At 57.9% G+C, this 21,067-nt stretch overlaps 1 protein-coding gene across 1 annotated transcript; it reads right to left on the bottom strand.

Annotated features, from left to right (window-relative positions):
- Positions 1–13,595: 13,595 nt before the first annotated feature.
- Positions 13,596–21,067, bottom strand: LOC121088021 (coiled-coil domain-containing protein 81-like). Its single transcript, XM_040593614.1, has 10 exons — positions 21,041–21,067; positions 19,161–19,406; positions 18,681–18,766; positions 18,159–18,247; positions 17,926–18,043; positions 17,403–17,535; positions 16,831–16,959; positions 16,378–16,523; positions 15,961–16,086; positions 13,596–15,437 (listed from the first exon to the last, which is right to left on the bottom strand). The coding sequence occupies exons 1-10, from the start codon at positions 21,065–21,067 to the stop codon at positions 15,371–15,373; spliced, it is 1,167 nt and encodes a 388-aa protein (XP_040449548.1). The 3' UTR covers positions 13,596–15,370.

Raw genomic sequence — 21,067 nt, 5'->3', positions numbered from 1 at the left:
CTGGTGGCCAGGAGAGCCCTCAGGCTGGGCCGTGCAGGGGGAGGCAGGCAGCTCGCGCTTGAACCGCTGCAGGATGGGTTGGGTGGACAGTGCCATCTCCTGCTGCAGCTGGTTCTGGAGGCAATGGGTGCGGGTGGGCTGGGAGACAGCTGTGGCATTGGCTGCAGGGCTGTGTGGGGCATGGCTCCAGCTCTGCCCACTGGTGGCTTTCCCCTGCTCACCAGGGATGCCCCGAGTAGATGAGTCAAGCTGTTGGTGTCTGCTGGCTGTGGTGATGGTGGCCATCTGATCCTCCGTCTTCACTGGCGGCATGGCCACATGCTCCTTAAGAGCCTCTTGGTGCTCCAACAGCGATTTGCCTTTGCACTTGGTCTTTATGAGAGACGGCTGTGTTTTGGGGTGGCGCTCTGCCACTTGTCCCTGGTGCCCTGAAGCCACATCCCTCCTGCCCAGGGAAACTGGCACAGAAAGTCTGCCAGCAGCACTGGTGCTTTTACGTGCGTCACGCACGGGAAGAGCTGCAGAGGCCTTGCCACTGTGGGCCGCCCGGACCTCCTCTGTTCTTGCCATCTTCGTCGCACCCAGCCTGTGTTCCCGATGCCACTGTGCCGCTGTCTGCTGGCTGGGTCGTTGGCTCCCAGTGAAAACCTTGTCCAGGTCCTTCCTCAAAAGGCACCTCTTTGTCTCCTTCCCAGCTGCGGCATTGGCTGCAGGGCTGTGTGGGGCATGCCTCCTGCTCTGCGCACTGGTGGCTTTCCCCTGCTCACCAGGGATGCCCCGAGTAGATGGGACAAGCTGTCGGAGTCTGCTGGTTGCAGTGCTGCTGGCCTTTTCCCTGCCCTGGCCAGAAGCTGCAGAGGCTGCTGCTGGCAGAGGCGGGAGCTTGCAGCAACTTCTGGCAGCTCCTGGTGCCCGAGCTGCGTGCACCTTCTGTGGTGCTGCTGCCTGCCTTGCTGGCAGACGGGCTGTCTCCTCGCGCCTCACCCTGACGGAGGGCATTGCCACCCTGCATGCTGGGCTGTCCGCCTGCAAGAGAAGGCGAGGAGAGAGGCTGCATGACTGTGGCCCTTTGCCCGTGCCCCGTGTCCCAGCTGGAAAAGCCCCTGTGCCGGCTCCCCTGCCAGCCCCCAGGGCAGCACTCGGCCCCACAGGGAGTCGCCGCTCGGCTCCCAGAGCTGGCTGGGGAGCGCACTGGTCCGGCCATGGCCCACAGTGACTCCTGGGAGCATCCCCGACATGCCCGGGCAGCCTGCAGGCACGGCTTGTGGCGCTCAGTTTGCTATGTGACCGGGCCCTCCCGTCCCCTCCTGCAGCTCCCGCCTGCCTGTCGGCAGCTCCTGGACTCGGGAAGACGTTTGTCCCGGCCTCCCTCGGGCTCCCTACCTGTGCGCATCGGCTCCCAGCGGCCTGCGAGCTCTGTGGGCAGGGGAGCCCTCGCAGCCTGTTCCCATGGGGGGACGAAGCCTGTCCCTGGCTGTCCTGCGGCGCTGCCAGCGGCTGCCTGTGGCCCATCTGTGGGCAGGAGGAGGAGAAGTCAAGGACTGGAGGCGGCTGCCTTGGCACAGCGGCCCCCACAGTGGCGGCAAGCCCGGCCCCGGCACTAAGGCAGCTCCGCGTGGCCCTGTCCCACCACCGGCCTCCCCCTCCTGCCCCGTCCCTCACCTGGCGCTGGTTCTGCAGGCCCGGCAGCCTGCTGTTGGGCTGGGGGGGGGGCGTTTGCCTCCTCATGCGTGGGCATCTTCGGCGGCGTCTGCCGACGACCGACCATGGTCACCCAGGGGAGATGCTGCCTCCTGAGGGAGTGGCTCTCCTGGGAGTGGGCACCCCAGGGCTCTGGCTCCTTAAATACCCGCGGGGTCACCATGGGGACCCGTATCACAGTGACCTCTGGGCATGGTGCGCCGCCTGCATCACAAAGCCCTTGCGGTTGCTGTGGAGACGCTCACACCCACACCTGGCGGGGACTGGCTGGAACCGGCTGTGCCCGGCGTGGGGCAGCCCCTGCTTGCCCCTCACAGAGGCCCCAGCAGGCCCGAGCCCGCACCTCCCACATCCCCCCGGTGCCAGCAGCCTCTGCAGAGCTCAGTCCTGTGTGCGTGCAGCAGCTCTGGGTGCCACCGCCCGGGGCCTTGTCCCCAGGCATGGCTCCCACACAGGGTGCCCAGGCCTGGGGACGCTCCGGTGCCCGCCTACAGCAACGCCGGGAAGGCCCGCAGGCCCGTGCTCAGAGGCCACTGGCCACGCCGAGCTGCTCCCGGCAGTCGCCGTGGGCCGCGGGGTGACCAGCCCTCTCCCCAGACGGCTCTGGGAGGTCCCTCCCAGGCTGCTCTTCTTCAGTGCCTTTCCTCCAGAGGTGGAGCGTGCAAGGGCTCACACCCACAGCCAGGACGAGGGAGCAGGGCTGCCTCCCTGGGGCTGACGGTCTGTGCTCCCTTTCAAGCTGGAATGAGAAGAAAAGCTGCCTTTGTTCCCAGTTACAACACAGAGAAACGGCTGCCTCGTGCACAAGCCTGCACCTTTTCTGACAGAAAATGGCTTTGGGGTACTATGGAAACTCCTGGGGAGAAAAAAAAAACCCAAACCATTAAAATAAACGCGGCTCAGCTGATGTTGGAGACCTTGGTATTAGACACCCAGACTTGTTCTCCTCCACGCAGTTATCACTCCTGCACCAGGAACTGCTTGCTAGTGGGTGAATCTGACAGCAGCAGCTCCCAGGCAGAGCTGGGAGCAGCTCCTGGGGACATCTTTAGGCTTTACAGCAGTGTTTGCTGCCCCAGCACGGGCCCCCTGCCCCCTGCAGGGACCAGGCAGGAGGCTGGAGGGAAGAGTCCCACCAACAGCTTTGACCTCCAGGCTGGAGAACCCTGTCCCAGGCTCAGGCACCGCTGCCTCCGGGCTCCCCTACCCCATCCTGGGGCAATAAGGCAACTCTCTTCCTTCTACAGAACAACACTCAAAGCTTAAGGGGAGTTTCCTCTTAAGGCATTTCCTCCCTAATGCAGGTTTCCCCCAGGCCTAGAGGTTGCCACAGGGCTCTATGGTCAGTGTTCAAAGGTGTCTCAAATGCCAAAAGGAAAGTGGCTTTTCGCAGGCAACAATGCAGTGAGATTTCTGAAGCTGTGTAAAATAACGTGTTCACCTTGCCCATCAAGTGCGTTATCGTGAGGACCTGGCCAGGGCCCTGGTTTTGTACAGCAGCAGAGATGCTGTTGCAGCCACAGGACTCCAAGTTCTGGCGGCTTGAAAGGAACAAACTCAAACATCTCAGAGCTCACCATGACATCCAAATAGCTGGCCGGGAAACCCTTCTTCGAAGCTGCTAGATGAAATGACAGGGCAGAAACGTAGAGGGAGCAAGTTTTCTCAGGAAAGGAAAGAGAAACCCCACTTTTTTTTTGAAACACAGATTTAGCCCCCTTAATATTTTTTCTTGTTAGATTGTGTCAGCAGTCAGACTGCAAGCACGTGATTAAACTGTTAAAACACCCAGATACTTGAGGATTATTTACTGTATTAAATCCTCTTACAAGCAGGGCGGTCTGTTGCCCTGCGGGTAGTACAGTGGTATGACTGGCATGGCAGGCAATTTTCCTTTCCTACTACAAGGATGCATTCATGAAGGCAACTCTAGGGTGTAAGCGGTGCCGCACAACAAAGCAGCCTGTGAAAGCCAGACGTTAGCCGTTAGAAACAGGAAGAGGCAATGGGCCTTTGCTTCAGACTCAGCAAAAGATGTACCAAACCCGAGGAAGGTGACAAAAAGGGAAGAGTTTCCGTGGCGTAACTTTGGTGTGGCAGGTGAGGTTTCCATCCATGTTCCTCATGCCTCCGCCTCGTTTTGTTTGCAGATGCAGTGTTGGATCAAACTGCAAGACGAGTTTTCTTTACTGCACATGCTACTGTAGTGCAAATACCCTGTGGTTTCTCAGGACGCACACCAATCCCACCCCTAGTGCCTGATGGCTGAGATCCCCACTGGCTCCAGTAGCTGCACTCGGACCCCCCCTCACTCCACTGGCTGCACTGGGACGCACACCAGTAGCTGGCACCACAAGCCAGAGCTGCCTACGGCCTCGGGTTGACTCCAGTAGCTGGCACTCAGTCCACCCCCGCCACGTCCCCCATAGCAGGCACGGAGTCCCTTCAGCTCACAGGCAAACAGGACAGGGAGTGAGATTACACAGAGAGGTCATTAAAAGAGGTTTAATGAGAAGCTCTATGAGAAGACAGGACAGACGTCATCTATGCCCTGCCACCAATCACTTGTCTCTGGGGAGACTGTGGTGTCATCAGGTCGCCCGTCACCTGGAACTTCCTCAACGAGATTAGAGGGGATCAATCCCCTTGTGCCGTCGGTCAGCTCTCCCACGTACCAACCGTCTCCATCCACGTCTCCAAAGACGTAAACGTATTGTCCAGCAACTAGCGGAAGCTCCAGCTCAGGCTGCTCGTTGGGACCATCAAAAGGATCATAGCTGTAACGAGCGATGAATGCTCGAAGCTCTGCCGGTTGTTTTCTCATAGCCTCCAGCAGGACGGTCTCCTTGTCTGCTCCCAGGTTAGCCTGCTGCGGCTTGGAAACGGTGCTGTTGGATCTTTCTCCTTCCGGCCATTGCAGTTCCTGAAACAGCTGCTGGCGGCGTTTCTTTAGATTCTCAAACCGATCACTGAGTTCCTTCAGATGGGCAGGGAATGCCCGCAGGGATTCTCTGTGCTCCCTGTGGGCCAGCTTTGTCTCCTCATGTTCCCTCTCCAGCTGTTGACTCCTTTCTGCCCTGTCCCTCATGGCTTTCAGCTCGCGCTCGGCCGCTTCCAGCCAGGTAAAAAGACAGATGGTTGCTTGGATGGCAGAGTCTCGCTCCTCTGCCAGTCGCGCTAGCTGCCCTTTCAGGTTGGCATTTTCAGCCTGAACCTGTTCTGTCAAAGCCGTCTGCCCACGCAGGCGAGCGTTTTCTTCAGCCAGGTGGGTGTTTTCATTTGTCACCTTGGCGAGCTGCACCTGCAACTCCTCACCAGCTTGCCCGGGGGTGCTCACATCGGAGGATCCTTCTTCATCTGTGCCGCTCGGGCCTCCAGCCCCTCAGCTGCCTTCTGTGCCAAGTCGTGCCGCTTGTCCCGTGCCAGCAGAGCTCTGGTGGGCTCTCCCATTTCTCCACCCCTCGGCTGAGGAAGCAATGGTGGGAACAGTTGCTCAGCGGAGCGCTGGATGGGCAGTGGCACGCAAGCATTGACCAGGCGATCGATGGTCACCTGCAGCTGCCAGGCTCGCTCTCCCAGCTGCAAGGTGAGGGCAGCTAGTTGAGCATTCTTCTGCTGCAGTCTCCCTGCCTCCTTGCATGCTCTTGGAGAACCGTCCTTTCCCAGGAGGCGGCTCTCCATCTCAGAGGGCACTCTGCTTGCCTCTCCAGGTCTTTCAGAAGACGCTGCAGGACGTCTGCTCTGCTCCAGGAGATGGCTGCATGCGCTGCCAGGCAGCATCAAGTCCTCCCGCTCCATCAGCCGGAGCTGAGCACCTCTCACAGCCTGGCACGTTGCTTGTGGCCCAGCACTGTGGCTTTCTGTTGGTCTTTCCTGCAGGGCCGCCAAGGTGTGGGGCCTGTTTCTGCCAGAGGAGCAGGAGCTCTGCGTCCCCTGATGGCCCTGGTGGCCAGGAGAGCCCTCAGGCTGGGCCGTGCAGGGGGAGGCAGGCAGCTCGCGCTTGAACCGCTGCAGGATGGGTTGGGTGGACAGTGCCATCTCCTGCTGCAGCTGGTTCTGGAGGCAATGGGTGCGGGTGGGCTGGGAGACAGCTGTGGCATTGGCTGCAGGGCTGTGTGGGGCATGGCTCCAGCTCTGCCCACTGGTGGCTTTCCCCTGCTCACCAGGGATGCCCCGAGTAGATGAGTCAAGCTGTTGGTGTCTGCTGGCTGTGGTGATGGTGGCCATCTGATCCTCCGTCTTCACTGGCGGCATGGCCACATGCTCCTTAAGAGCCTCTTGGTGCTCCAACAGCGATTTGCCTTTGCACTTGGTCTTTATGAGAGACGGCTGTGTTTTGGGGTGGCGCTCTGCCACTTGTCCCTGGTGCCCTGAAGCCACATCCCTCCTGCCCAGGGAAACTGGCACAGAAAGTCTGCCAGCAGCACTGGTGCTTTTACGTGCGTCACGCACGGGAAGAGCTGCAGAGGCCTTGCCACTGTGGGCCGCCCGGACCTCCTCTGTTCTTGCCATCTTCGTCGCACCCAGCCTGTGTTCCCGATGCCACTGTGCCGCTGTCTGCTGGCTGGGTCGTTGGCTCCCAGTGAAAACCTTGTCCAGGTCCTTCCTCAAAAGGCACCTCTTTGTCTCCTTCCCAGCTGCGGCATTGGCTGCAGGGCTGTGTGGGGCATGCCTCCTGCTCTGCGCACTGGTGGCTTTCCCCTGCTCACCAGGGATGCCCCGAGTAGATGGGACAAGCTGTCGGAGTCTGCTGGTTGCAGTGCTGCTGGCCTTTTCCCTGCCCTGGCCAGAAGCTGCAGAGGCTGCTGCTGGCAGAGGCGGGAGCTTGCAGCAACTTCTGGCAGCTCCTGGTGCCCGAGCTGCGTGCACCTTCTGTGGTGCTGCTGCCTGCCTTGCTGGCAGACGGGCTGTCTCCTCGCGCCTCACCCTGACGGAGGGCATTGCCACCCTGCATGCTGGGCTGTCCGCCTGCAAGAGAAGGCGAGGAGAGAGGCTGCATGACTGTGGCCCTTTGCCCGTGCCCCGTGTCCCAGCTGGAAAAGCCCCTGTGCCGGCTCCCCTGCCAGCCCCCAGGGCAGCACTCGGCCCCACAGGGAGTCGCCGCTCGGCTCCCAGAGCTGGCTGGGGAGCGCACTGGTCCGGCCATGGCCCACAGTGACTCCTGGGAGCATCCCCGACATGCCCGGGCAGCCTGCAGGCACGGCTTGTGGCGCTCAGTTTGCTATGTGACCGGGCCCTCCCGTCCCCTCCTGCAGCTCCCGCCTGCCTGTCGGCAGCTCCTGGACTCGGGAAGACGTTTGTCCCGGCCTCCCTCGGGCTCCCTACCTGTGCGCGTCGGCTCCCAGCGGCCTGCGAGCTCTGTGGGCAGGGGAGCCCTCGCAGCCTGTTCCCATGGGGGGACGAAGCCTGTCCCTGGCTGTCCTGCGGCGCTGCCAGCGGCTGCCTGTGGCCCATCTGTGGGCAGGAGGAGGAGAAGTCAAGGACTGGAGGCGGCTGCCTTGGCACAGCGGCCCCCACAGTGGCGGCAAGCCCGGCCCCGGCACTAAGGCAGCTCCGCGTGGCCCTGTCCCACCACAGGCCTCCCCCTCCTGCCCCGTCCCTCACCTGGCGCTGGTTCTGCAGGCCCGGCAGCCTGCTGTTGGGCTGGGGGGGGGGCGTTTGCCTCCTCATGCGTGGGCATCTTCGGCGGCGTCTGCCGACGACCGACCATGGTCACCCAGGGGAGATGCTGCCTCCTGAGGGAGTGGCTCTCCTGGGAGTGGGCACCCCAGGGCTCTGGCTCCTTAAATACCCGCGGGGTCACCATGGGGACCCGTATCACAGTGACCTCTGGGCATGGTGCGCCGCCTGCATCACAAAGCCCTTGCGGTTGCTGTGGAGACGCTCACACCCACACCTGGCGGGGACTGGCTGGAACCGGCTGTGCCCGGCGTGGGGCAGCCCCTGCTTGCCCCTCACAGAGGCCCCAGCAGGCCCGAGCCCGCACCTCCCACATCCCCCCGGTGCCAGCAGCCTCTGCAGAGCTCAGTCCTGTGTGCGTGCAGCAGCTCTGGGTGCCACCGCCCGGGGCCTTGTCCCCAGGCATGGCTCCCACACAGGGTGCCCAGGCCTGGGGACGCTCCGGTGCCCGCCTACAGCAACGCCGGGAAGGCCCGCAGGCCCGTGCTCAGAGGCCACTGGCCACGCCGAGCTGCTCCCGGCAGTCGCCGTGGGCCGCGGGGTGACCAGCCCTCTCCCCAGACGGCTCTGGGAGGTCCCTCCCAGGCTGCTCTTCTTCAGTGCCTTTCCTCCAGAGGTGGAGCGTGCAAGGGCTCACACCCACAGCCAGGACGAGGGAGCAGGGCTGCCTCCCTGGGGCTGACGGTCTGTGCTCCCTTTCAAGCTGGAATGAGAAGAAAAGCTGCCTTTGTTCCCAGTTACAACACAGAGAAACGGCTGCCTCGTGCACAAGCCTGCACCTTTTCTGACAGAAAATGGCTTTGGGGTACTATGGAAACTCCTGGGGAGAAAAAAAAAAACCCAAACCATTAAAATAAACGCGGCTCAGCTGATGTTGGAGACCTTGGTATTAGACACCCAGACTTGTTCTCCTCCACGCAGTTATCACTCCTGCACCAGGAACTGCTTGCTAGTGGGTGAATCTGACAGCAGCAGCTCCCAGGCAGAGCTGGGAGCAGCTCCTGGGGACATCTTTAGGCTTTACAGCAGTGTTTGCTGCCCCAGCACGGGCCCCCTGCCCCCTGCAGGGACCAGGCAGGAGGCTGGAGGGAAGAGTCCCACCAACAGCTTTGACCTCCAGGCTGGAGAACCCTGTCCCAGGCTCAGGCACCGCTGCCTCCGGGCTCCCCTACCCCATCCTGGGGCAATAAGGCAACTCTCTTCCTTCTACAGAACAACACTCAAAGCTTAAGGGGAGTTTCCTCTTAAGGCATTTCCTCCCTAATGCAGGTTTCCCCCAGGCCTAGAGGTTGCCACAGGGCTCTATGGTCAGTGTTCAAAGGTGTCTCAAATGCCAAAAGGAAAGTGGCTTTTCGCAGGCAACAATGCAGTGAGATTTCTGAAGCTGTGTAAAATAACGTGTTCACCTTGCCCATCAAGTGCGTTATCGTGAGGACCTGGCCAGGGCCCTGGTTTTGTACAGCAGCAGAGATGCTGTTGCAGCCACAGGACTCCAAGTTCTGGCGGCTTGAAAGGAACAAACTCAAACATCTCAGAGCTCACCATGACATCCAAATAGCTGGCCGGGAAACCCTTCTTCGAAGCTGCTAGATGAAATGACAGGGCAGAAACGTAGAGGGAGCAAGTTTTCTCAGGAAAGGAAAGAGAAACCCCACTTTTTTTTTGAAACACAGATTTAGCCCCCTTAATATTTTTTCTTGTTAGATTGTGTCAGCAGTCAGACTGCAAGCACGTGATTAAACTGTTAAAACACCCAGATACTTGAGGATTATTTACTGTATTAAATCCTCTTACAAGCAGGGCGGTCTGTTGCCCTGCGGGTAGTACAGTGGTATGACTGGCATGGCAGGCAATTTTCCTTTCCTACTACAAGGATGCATTCATGAAGGCAACTCTAGGGTGTAAGCGGTGCCGCACAACAAAGCAGCCTGTGAAAGCCAGACGTTAGCCGTTAGAAACAGGAAGAGGCAATGGGCCTTTGCTTCAGACTCAGCAAAAGATTTACCAAACCCGAGGAAGGTGACAAAAAGGGAAGAGTTTCCGTGGCGTAACTTTGGTGTGGCAGGTGAGGTTTCCATCCATGTTCCTCATGCCTCCGCCTCGTTTTGTTTGCAGATGCAGTGTTGGATCAAACTGCAAGACGAGTTTTCTTTACTGCACATGCTACTGTAGTGCAAATACCCTGTGGTTTCTCAGGACGCACACCAATCCCACCCCTAGTGCCTGATGGCTGAGATCCCCACTGGCTCCAGTAGCTGCACTCGGACCCCCCCTCACTCCACTGGCTGCACTGGGACGCACACCAGTAGCTGGCACCACAAGCCAGAGCTGCCTACGGCCTCGGGTTGACTCCAGTAGCTGGCACTCAGTCCACCCCCGCCACGTCCCCCATAGCAGGCACGGAGTCCCTTCAGCTCACAGGCAAACAGGACAGGGAGTGAGATTACACAGAGCGGTCATTAAAAGAGGTTTAATGAGAAGCTCTATGAGAAGACAGGACAGACGTCATCTATGCCCTGCCACCAATCACTTGTCTCTGGGGAGACTGTGGTGTCATCAGGTCGCCCGTCACCTGGAACTTCCTCAACGAGATTAGAGGGGATCAATCCCCTTGTGCCGTCGGTCAGCTCTCCCACGTACCAACCGTCTCCATCCACGTCTCCAAAGACGTAAACGTATTGTCCAGCAACTAGCGGAAGCTCCAGCTCAGGCTGCTCGTTGGGACCATCAAAAGGATCATAGCTGTAACGAGCGATGAATGCTCGAAGCTCTGCCGGTTGTTTTCTCATAGCCTCCAGCAGGACGGTCTCCTTGTCTGCTCCCAGGTTAGCCTGCTGCGGCTTGGAAACGGTGCTGTTGGATCTTTCTCCTTCCGGCCATTGCAGTTCCTGAAACAGCTGCTGGCGGCGTTTCTTTAGATTCTCAAACCGATCACTGAGTTCCTTCAGATGGGCAGGGAATGCCCGCAGGGATTCTCTGTGCTCCCTGTGGGCCAGCTTTGTCTCCTCATGTTCCCTCTCCAGCTGTTGACTCCTTTCTGCCCTGTCCCTCATGGCTTTCAGCTCGCGCTCGGCCGCTTCCAGCCAGGTAAAAAGACAGATGGTTGCTTGGATGGCAGAGTCTCGCTCCTCTGCCAGTCGCGCTAGCTGCCCTTTCAGGTTGGCATTTTCAGCCTGAACCTGTTCTGTCAAAGCCATCTGCCCACGCAGGCGAGCGTTTTCTTCAGCCAGGTGGGTGTTTTCATTTGTCACCTTGGCGAGCTGCACCTGCAACTCCTCACCAGCTTGCCCGGGGGTGCTCACATCGGAGGATCCTTCTTCATCTGCAGCCGCTCGGGCCTCCAGCCCCTCAGCTGCCTTCTGTGCCAAGTCGTGCCGCTTGTCCCGTGCCAGCAGAGCTCTGGTGGGCTCTCCCATTTCTCCACCCCTCGGCTGAGGAAGCAATGGTGGGAACAGTTGCTCAGCGGAGCGCTGGATGGGCAGTGGCACGCAAGCATTGACCAGGCGATCGATGGTCACCTGCAGCTGCCAGGCTCGCTCTCCCAGCTGCAAGGTGAGGGCAGCTAGTTGAGCATTCTTCTGCTGCAGTCTCCCTGCCTCCTTGCATGCTCTTGGAGAACCGTCCTTTCCCAGGAGGCGGCTCTCCATCTCTGAGGAACTCTGCGTCCTCTCCAGGTCTTTCAGAAGACGCTGCAGGCGTCTGCTCTGCTCCAGGAGATGGCTGCATGCGCTGCCAGGCAGCATCAAGTCCTCCCGCTCCATCAGCCGGAGCTGAGCACCTCTCACAGCCTGGCACGTTGCTTGTGGCCCAGCACTGTGGCTTTCTGTTGGTCTTTCCTGCAGGGCCGCCAAGGTGTGGGGCCTGTTTCTGCCAGAGGAGCAGGAGCTCTGCGTCCCCTGATGGCCCTGGTGGCCAGGAGAGCCCTCAGGCTGGGCCGTGCAGGGGGAGGCAGGCAGCTCGCGCTTGAACCGCTGCAGGATGGGTTGGGTGGACAGTGCCATCTCCTGCTGTAGCTGGTTCTGGAGGCAATGGGTGCGGGTGGGCTGGGAGATGTCCATCTCCCTGTGTACCTTGCTGGGTACGTGCTGGAGCTTGCTTCAGGTTCCCTGCCGCTCCTGCTGGTCGTCACCCTCTTGTCGGCACACTGTGGCTGCAGGTCCTGCGGCTGGCGAATGGTAGTGGCACACTGCTGCCACAGCAGCTCCCATCCCTTGCGGAGCGTAGCCTCCTTACAGTGCAGCAGCTGGCAGGTCTCAGCCACCTGCTGCCAAAGGTTTAGCTCCTGTAACCGCCGCACCTTTTTAGCCCATTGCTGCTCCCACTCGTATTGCAGCCGCTCCAAGAGGAGCTGCCGCTGCTTCTCCAAAGCCGCTTTCAGCTGCCAGGTTATAGCAGCAGTGTAGTCATGCTGCTATTGTGTGCATAGCCAGAGTTCCTGCAGCTCAGCCTCTAGTGCTTCCAGCTGCTGCCACTGCTCCACCACCAGTGCAAGGCTGACAGGGCTTTGTGCCAGCTCCCAGCAGGGTGAGGGGCGGCTGCGTGCCACGGGCCCCTGGCCTGCAACACCCCGCTTCATGGCCTCAGCCAGCAATACCTTCTGCCAAAGGACACCAGTGGTTGCGTTCCCTGTGTCTTTGAGGTGCGGCAGCCCCCTCACCCGCTGCAGGCGCTGCCTCCCTTGGCTGTGCAGTAGCAGACAGAGCCTCTGCCAGGTCCAGGGTGGGCAACGTGGCCTTACGTGGTGTCCTGGCGCCAAGCTCACAGAGGAGGATGGGGCAGGATGCCCTCTACGGTATATCTCTCCTGCCTGCACACAACAGAGGGCTGGGTGTGAGGTTCAGGTTGTTGTTGGAAAAAGCGAGAAAGAAGAATTGTGCTGAAGAAGGGAAACTGCCATGGAAACCATAGGAGAGAGCAGGACCGAGCGCAGGCTGGGGAGTTTCTCTTTTCTGAGGCTCTCGATCCCTCCTGTGCATACCTCAGAGCCCTGCCTCGCTCACACCCTGCGTCTCAAAGGGAACACAGCCCAAAGGACAAAATAAGGGTGATCAATGTATGATCGCTGACTCCATTCTGTTTAATAGGGGTAGTGGTTTGCTGGTGGGTATTGATTGATGGTGTTTATGAAAGCAATCATGTTCATCACAGGGTGAGTCCCAGTGTTGGTTTGCACCACCCGGTTCCGTAACCGGTGAATTGGATTCCCTGCTCTGGGTAGCAGGTGGCAAGCCTGATGGATCACGACAGTTGGGCAGGGATGTGCAGCACGCAGCAGCCTGTGACTTTTCATGCCATACCAACTTCCCACCCCAATGATTCCCCATCCTGCTGATGATTCCTTGTCCTCCATGCTGATTTCCCATCCCCTCCATGGTTTCCCATCACAGCGATGGTTTCTCAGCCCCATGATGGTTTCCTATCCCAATGGTCTCCAGTCCCCACCATTCCCACCCCAAGCTATATTTTGAGAGGGAGGTGAATTTCCTGTCCAAGGGGAAGGGATGGGGCCAGCACACAAGTTTGTGCACTTGTGAGCACAGGCTCCTTTTTCAGTCTCCCTTCCTCCCCCACCATCTAAGGTGGGCTTCTGCTCAGTCTAGGGTGAGCTCAACACCTCGGACTGCCACCTCCCAGCTTACCTAGCCTAGGCTACGGCAAAGAAATAAAAATTAGCAAACACAACTCTACCCATAGTGACCTTCTGGCCAGCGTATAAATGTGGAAGAGCTCAGCCTACAGCTAGGGAGATAGAGACCAACCTACACTTTTATGCCCGATCTACCTCCTCTAGGATCTCTCCCAAAAGTCAAATCCAACTTACCCTTGAGTGAGGATGCAAGAAGAGGATCAATGATAAATGCTTGGCAAGAGGTAGCCAAGCAAGGAGCCGGAGAGGGAGCCCAGTTATTCCAAAGGGCAGCTCAGCCCAGCTGGCTTTCGCTGGCCCACTCTTCAGGATGTCAAGCCCATGACACTCGTGTAGCAAAGCACCTGGGCTCCGACAGGTTCACTGCTGATGAATTTCATCTGCCCCCCCAAGATACACCCTCTGCTTGGGGCCTCCAGTTTGGCCACGGCCTCGCTTGGGTGGCTTTTGTTCATCACGTGCCTCTGGGGATGGCTGCTGTTTCCCCTCCCAGCCCTGGGGAGGCAGCTTTTGCCCCTTGTCCACACAGGGGACCTGGATTGACTCCTGCCCTGCTCAGGGGGCTCTCTATGCCACTGCTCAAATATGGGTGGCGAGCTTTGCTTCTGCCCCATGGGGGGGGCATTGACTTTTGTCCCTGCCCTGCTCAGGGCATCTCACCTTGACCTTGCCCTGCTGGGAGCAGCCAGTTTTTCCCCTGCCACAGCAGGACCACTGGGGCTCCAGCACCATTTCCCTGGCACCAGCTACCAGTGCAGTGCTGGATCTCCTTGTCTTACCACAACCTCGCTGCCCAGGACAAAGTCAGCTTGGGTCCAAGTCTCCTTTAGCGCTGTTCCTCCAGCTGGCATCTGACAGGCGTAGGTGCAAAGTTCCCTCCCGGCTGAGCTGGCTGCAGGGCCCGGCCACAGGAGCTGGCAGCACCCAATGCCACCCTGGGAATGAAGGATCCCAGCAGCTGGATGTCAAGCAGGGTCTGCCTCTGCCTCCCGTTCCTCACTCACATGCTTCAGCTACAGCTCCTGTGCTTGGGCACATGGCATTCTGTTACGCTTCCCCAAACGCCGCAGTCAGCGGGCTGGGTTGGGGGAACGTGGCTGAAGAGTTCCTGTGCCCCAAGAGGCTCCTTTTACAAAGGCATCTTGTCCATAAGATGCCTGGCCAGAGTGGTTTGATTATTTGAATGGTAATATTCTTATCTGAAGATGCTGGGGAGGGTGGGGAGGGTGGCGAGAAATGGAAACGGAAAGAAAAAAAAGAGAAACCTGTGCATACCACGTCTGCCCTCATTAGACATACTTAATATGGTAAACAGCTCTTGCTTGGCTGATGCCAAAAATTGTGTGAAGTGCCATGGAAGTAACAAACACCCTTGCCCCAACCTGCAAGCAAGATGCGTGCACCCACGGGCCTGGCGGAGGTTTGGGGTGATGGGGTGAGCCAAGGCTGGGAGAAGTCATGACAGCAGTGGGCAGCTCTAACCTGGTATTGCAGCATGAGAGGCAAAATCCCACTGTGCCAGGCACAGTCCCCAGAACACGCCATCCCCCTGCACAAGGCTTATGGCCAAGCCCTCAGCCCCAGGGCACATGGCCATGGGGCAGTGCAGCACCAGGGGACCCTCCTGGGGCCCAGGGAAGTGCCACCCTCCAGGACATCCCCAGCTGTCATGCACATGCTGTCCCCAGCCCGCCAATGGGGGACGGTTGGAGACATGCAATTTCAGGATGCAATTGATGATGGAGATGCCATTGAAGATGCAGGTGCCATTGCAGATGCAGGCACCTTCAGCAGATACCTGATAACACGGCACCCACCTTGGTCTACCTGCTGATCCTGATCCATTAGCTGGCTCCTGTCCCAGCGCAAGCAGGAGGCAAGCCCACCTCCTTGCCTTCCTGCAGAGCCCACGTCCCCCCACCACAGCCCTCCCGCTGTGCCAGCCACCCACCGCACCGCTGTGGCGCCAGTGCAGTCACAGCCCTGTAAACACACAGACTTGTGGCCCTGCTGATGGTTCCCCACGCTGCATGCACAAGCATGCAGGCACGTGAGGGAGGCACCAGCTCTGCTGCTTTCCTGGGAAGAGGGTGAGAGCCTCCCCTGTCGTGCTGCCTGTGTGTTGGGAAGTGCCAGAATGTTCACGCTGTGGAGCGTGTGTGCACTTTATTCCCTCCTGCCCCTACCAGCAGATGTGAGATCACACATGGGGTGTGTATAATGCCTGTAGAGCAATCCATCACCGGGCACAGGCCCGTCAGTCCATCTGGGAACCGCCCCAGGGCTCCTGGTTTTGTATTTATAGGAGGACCTTGGCAGCTGAGAAGCCTCCCGGCCCCTTGGCTAACAGCCACTGCTCCAGCCACTGCTCCCGGCACCTTCCCCTCTGCTGCGGTACCGGCATCTGGTGCTAGGGAGGAAGAAAGAGAAGTGTGTGACCGTATGGACAGGGGGAAGGCAGAGAACTCCTGCAGGCTTAGCTCAGGCCACCTGGGATGGGGTGTGCTTGCAATGAAGCCGCAAGGTGCCTGTGAAGTAGGAGAGGCGCCTGGTGCCCAAGGCCATGAGAGGGGCCCAGGCGCAACTGCCCAGCCTGGGGCTGAGTCCCCTGGGGCCGAGACCTGGAGTGTCCCCTGCTGGTGTCCCTGCTCGGGGATAGGTGTCTTGGGGCAGGACTCTGCCCGGGAAGGACATGCTCCCTGGTTTGGAACGGGGAGAGCCTGCCATCAGAGGGACCCTCTGCCTTCCACCGGGCCTTTTACATCCCACACGGAAAGCCAGTTCTGGGTGTCCAGGCAGGCCCTTGGGTGTCAGGGAGGTCCACTCCAAGGCCAGCCTCCTGAACCTGCTTCTGTCTCACGAGGGCCGTCAGGGAAATCCCCCATTTCCCCCAGGGCTGGCCTCAGTGGAGGGGTCTCTTTGGAGACTGTTACCAGGGGAGCTGCTTCTGCTGCTCTTGAAGCCGCCTCCTGTTCTCAGCGACGTACTTGAATATTTCCTTGCGCTCAAGGTACGGCTCCAGCCTTCTGAGGACCTGGCCCGCTCGTGGGGAAAGGTGGCTGCAACAACAGGGAAACATTGTCTCCTCAGCCTCTGCTGCAGACCCCACCTGCCTCTCCCCTCGTCCAGCCCCTGTGCCCACCAAGACACATGGGTACCCGCCCTTGCAGCCGGTCATGAGCTTTGTTTGGGCCGTGAACTGTGGGGTAACCCAGGTCATGCCCGTGTTAGGAGACACCAGAGGGTGTCCTATGCAACCCCAGGATGCAGGAACGTGGGATGTGGACATGTCTGTGGGCTCACAGCTATGTGGCTGCCCCAGGCTGTGGCGAGAGCCAGCACACACTTACTCGGGCTGGAGTCTCTGCAGCGGGGTTGCTGTTGTCTTCTGCTCTGCTGGGAGAGGGGTTGGAGCCTTTCTCCACCTCTCCTTGACTGCCTCTCTCCTGGGCTGGGCTGGAGGGTGGGGAGTCCATGTGCCTCCAGTGCTGAGTGCCTGCCAAGGAGGAGACACTCTCAGCAAAGCAGATGGCAACCACCGGTGAAGTTTCCCAGAGGACGTCTTGAAAGGAGCCTGCAGCAGGACCTGGCAGCCAGGAGACCCAGCACCACGTGCCCATCATCACGGCTGCTTTTGCCGCTTGCATGCTGCTGCCAGTCTCTCCCTTACGAGCATGAGCAGGCAAACCCCTGCCCTGCAGCTGGGTGTCTGTCCTGCTCCCCTGCTCTGGAGACCTGCCGCCCTGGGTGCCCCGAAGGAAAGCATCGCTGCTGCTCTCAGCAGTGTCAATCGCTGCCCGTACCTGGGGCGGCTGTCGGTCCTTCCCCGCAGACCAGGCTCCCCACGCCGCCCACTCTGCCTTTGCTTGCTCAAGATGCACTTGCCACTTGGGCCTCACTTGCTCCCACTCTGCAGGCAGCTGCCAGACCTCCTGGAGGGGATGGCAAGGCAGCAGAAGGCACGATTAGCCTCAGCTCCTGGAACGGGTGTCCTTTGAGTCTGACCCGTGTTGCCACCCCTTGCCTCAGCTGGTCAGTTGGCAGGGCTTTGCCCCTATCAGAACGAGGGCTGTGGGGTCATTCTAGGCTCCTGGCAAACACAGCTGTGACCAAAGACCTCCCCTGTGAACAGCCGATTAAGGACTTAGGCATCTCCCATAGCCCCTGTGCCAGGAGAAAGAGTTTTGTGACAACCCAGGGGGCAACGGCATGTGGGGAGGGTGTGCAACACCTTCCTTTTCATGAAGAAGATCTGAAGGAGGTGACAGACAGCTGACAAGCAGTGCATGTCAAGGAGTCCTTTCAGGCTGGCTCTCTGCACAAAGAGGCTTTTGCCGAGTCCCCAGCAGCACGGTAGCTACAGCAAGGCACGTACCTGCAGCGCTCTCTGGCAGTCGTCTGAGGATGGGAGCGTAGAGGTGGGCTTGGCTGGAGAAGCAGGCTCCTGCCTGCCTGCCTTGCCTGCCTCCTTCATCCTGGGGGAGCTGCCTGGACACGGGGGGAGAACACTGCAAAGAGGCACCAGGAGCAGTCGGAATGAGCACGGGGCAGTTTGCTCTCCCACCTTCGCCTGGTACCAAAGCTCCCCAGGCTGGCAGAAGCAGCGCGGGAGGTGGGGCCATTTCTGCTGGCAGCGGGGAGCCTTCCCTGAGCCCCCTCAGATGGATGGGGGAGGACTGCACCTCAGCTCTTGCGTAAGGGAACCACAGGGACGTGGGGTGCACTCAGCATCCACCACCTTCCCCAGTGAGGGGCCCACAACAGGGGAAACAAGCACATAGGAACCATGCGGCACGTGTCAGGGACCTTGCCGCGTCCCTGCAGCTGGAGTGTCCGGAGGGGATGTCTCTCCTCCATGGGTGCAGGATCCCTTTCATCCCTTCCCACCAGGGTCTCACCTCTCAGAAGTCTTCTTGCCCAAGTCTTTCGGTCTTGTGCCTGGCCCCTGACTTGGCAGTGCAGCAAGGGAAAGCTTCCTCCGTCTCTGCAGCAGCTTGCCACAATGCGCCTCTGCACCTGGCAAAGGAGGAAACTCAGCAGAGCAGCCCCCTGGAGAGCGCCTTTTGACGGAGCTGTGGTCACCCAGCGCGGGGCAGGGCCTCAGCTGGGCAGCGGAGACCTGTTCCCATACCTTGTCTGAGCCTGGACTTTGCTGCAGCCTTCTTGGCCCAGGCGGACAAAGCCTTGGCCACTGCTCTGCTGACCACCGTAAAGCGAAACCTGGGCAGGAAATGATGACACAGGCTTGAAGGGTGACCCCTACCCTCTGCAGCTTCCCAGCACTAATCCTCACGACTCTCGTGTGAGGCATGGCACCCCTTTTCCTCGTGGCCATGCAGCCACGCATGGGTTTAATTAGCAATCTCCCCCCAACACAGATGATGTAGCTTAAAGTCCTCCCTGTGTGCAGATGGCTCTCTCTGATGGGAGTGGCAGGCAGGCTGGGCATGAGAAATGCAATGACGCTGCCCGGCCACTCCAGGAGAACACACGTGTAACCCCAACTCATCGTAAGTTAACCAGAAACCAGCCCCTTCAGGTCAGGCCCCCTCCCAGACTCAACGTGCAACGCCGAGCCCCGGAAGGCGCACTCCTGAGGAGCTGGGAATCTGCCCGCTCGGTCAGTCGAGGGCTGCAGAGGAAACGCACTCACCTGGGGAAGGTGTGGGCAGGAGCAGCCTGCATCCCCCGAGTGCTGGTCTCTCCACCGGAGGCAGCTGCACCAGGCATCCACAGCCTCTGTAAAGTGACACAGAGCTGCTAGAAGGTTTCCAAGGCACTTTGCTCTTGGCTCCCAAAGGAAGCAAACCTGCCTCCTGCTCCAAAAGGAAGCCACTTCTCCAAACCCCTCCTCCAAATCTTCCTCCGTGAACATGAGCCCTTGCTCTGCTCTGGAGAAGCTGCACAGCAAACACTGAGACTGCGCAGTAACACTGCCAGCCTTTCTGTAGGGCAAGAACTCAGAAGCTCAGAATAAAACTTCTTTTCCAATGGAGAAGTCAGCGCAGGTGAGCACGTGGAAAGGTGTCGGACTGGCCTGCCACGTGCAGGCTGGCCAACAGCCATCGGGTTGCTCACCCTTCAAGAGGCTTCCCAAAGTCACTGCATCACCCTCAAAGCCTGAGCAACTCACAGTGTTGAGCGGCGCAATCCAGCTGGCCTTGCTCTCCAGCCCTGTGACACAGTCGCGATAGAACCGTATGCACAGAACATCATCGGTGAAGGACAGAACGCCAATGTCCTTGAAGGCGAAGGCGAGGCGCTGCCTGTTTCTCAGCTGGAAAGAGTACAAGAGTATGGTCTCTTGCACACAGCTCTGCACCACATGCTGTGGGAAGGAAGTGGTTCGCGATAGCCATCTGTAGTTCAGCGGCTTGTGCTGCGGGCATTTCGGGTGAGCGGGAGTCAGATTCAAATACTCATGGAGTTCAAGATCTGATCCGTTTATTATACAAACCAAGTAACTTTTATAAGGCATTCGGTAAGCGTGTGATAATATGATTGGCTATCTTACAAGCGTATAATAATATGATTGGTTAACAATTGTTTATTGGCAAGATTTCTGTTTCTACTCTTTCTGGCACGTAGGCTCTTTTCTGCCGTTTCCCAGCTCCTCTTATCGCGTCCTGCTGGCCCTGGTTTTGTGAAGCACCTGCAGTTTGTTCCTCCCTCTTCATTCCACTGTTCTGGTCGTGACCTCGTCTTATTTCTTCAGTATTTTTCCACTTGCTTCAAAGTTCAGTATAATCATTCAATACAGCAAGAGCCCCAACACCTCCCCCTTTCTTTTTAAATACAGCATTAATACTGCATTCCACACAGCTCTGAAAACATTGTAAAAGGCAAGGCACTAAAAGTAACAAAAGAATAACAAACAACAATATCAACACAGCAAGAGCCCCAACACCTCCCCCTTTCTTTTTAAATACAGCATTAATACTGCGTTCCACACAGCTCTGAAAACATTGTAAAAGGCAAGGCACTAAAAGTAACAAAAGAATAACAAACAACAATATAGACAGACCTTGTTTCAGTAAATCCCTCAACCGCCCTCCAATGCCCAAAGAAGCAAACCACGCATCTATACCTGAAGAACCTTCTTTAACTTGATGTATACGATCTCTTAACTCCTCCAGCTGTCGGTGGATACTTCGTCCCATTTTCCCCCTCTCCTCAGAAACAACATTAATTGCAGGAGAGTGTTATAATCTAACGTTCCTCCCTCCTGAGGCCATTTCGCATCACTCCCCAATTTATACAAAGGCCACCACTGATTACAATATTTAATCCATTTCCTTCTATTTTTGGTACCACCATGTCCTACGATATCACTCCAATGTTTTAATATACAACCCAAGGGCGATTTTTCACAGGGCTTACTCCTTCCATTTCCCATTTTACAATTTTAATTACTTTTTCTCCCGGTCGCCTTAGCCACCCAAGGTTGGAAACACGGATAGAGCTCCTTGCTCATATTGCACTCAAACGCCTGTCTCAAGCACTCTTGCACTCACACTCAGTCAAAATAATTAAGCTATACATTGAAAATCAAAATGCGCATCTCAATCACACCATTCACACTCTCCGGGCAGCCCTCAGTCACACAAGCAGTATGTTATACGGTACCGTGCACTTATGTACAACTTTTAGGAACACTGACAGTTCACAAAGTATACATTTCAATGAACAATTGCCAAAAAACAAACAACAAACAAAAAACACATTTTTCCTGGTCTTAAGCAGAGTGTTAAGTTTTCCGCTATTTGCCACGAATTACCAGAATATTATTATTTTTCAACATACATTTCATAACTCCAAGTTTTGAACATGTAACAAGACAACACATAGAACAAACAAGACACAGAGCGCTATTTCAGTTGTTACATTCTAGGAATTCCCCAATTGTTAAGCCAACCTAAAGGAAGTTTTTAGCTTCCCCTTTTTTTTTTTTTTTTTTTTTTTTTTTTCATCCTGGGGTCTGCGCTGCGCGCCGGACGTCTCCGTGCGTCTCACCAGCCGCCCCGTCACTAAACATACCAT

The sequence above is a fragment of the Falco naumanni genome, chromosome 4, assembly GCF_017639655.2.
Source record: "Falco naumanni isolate bFalNau1 chromosome 4, bFalNau1.pat, whole genome shotgun sequence".
NCBI lineage: Eukaryota > Metazoa > Chordata > Aves > Falconiformes > Falconidae > Falco > Falco naumanni.
Note: the sequence above shows the minus strand (reverse complement) of the source record. Positions and strands in the feature narration are given on the sequence as shown.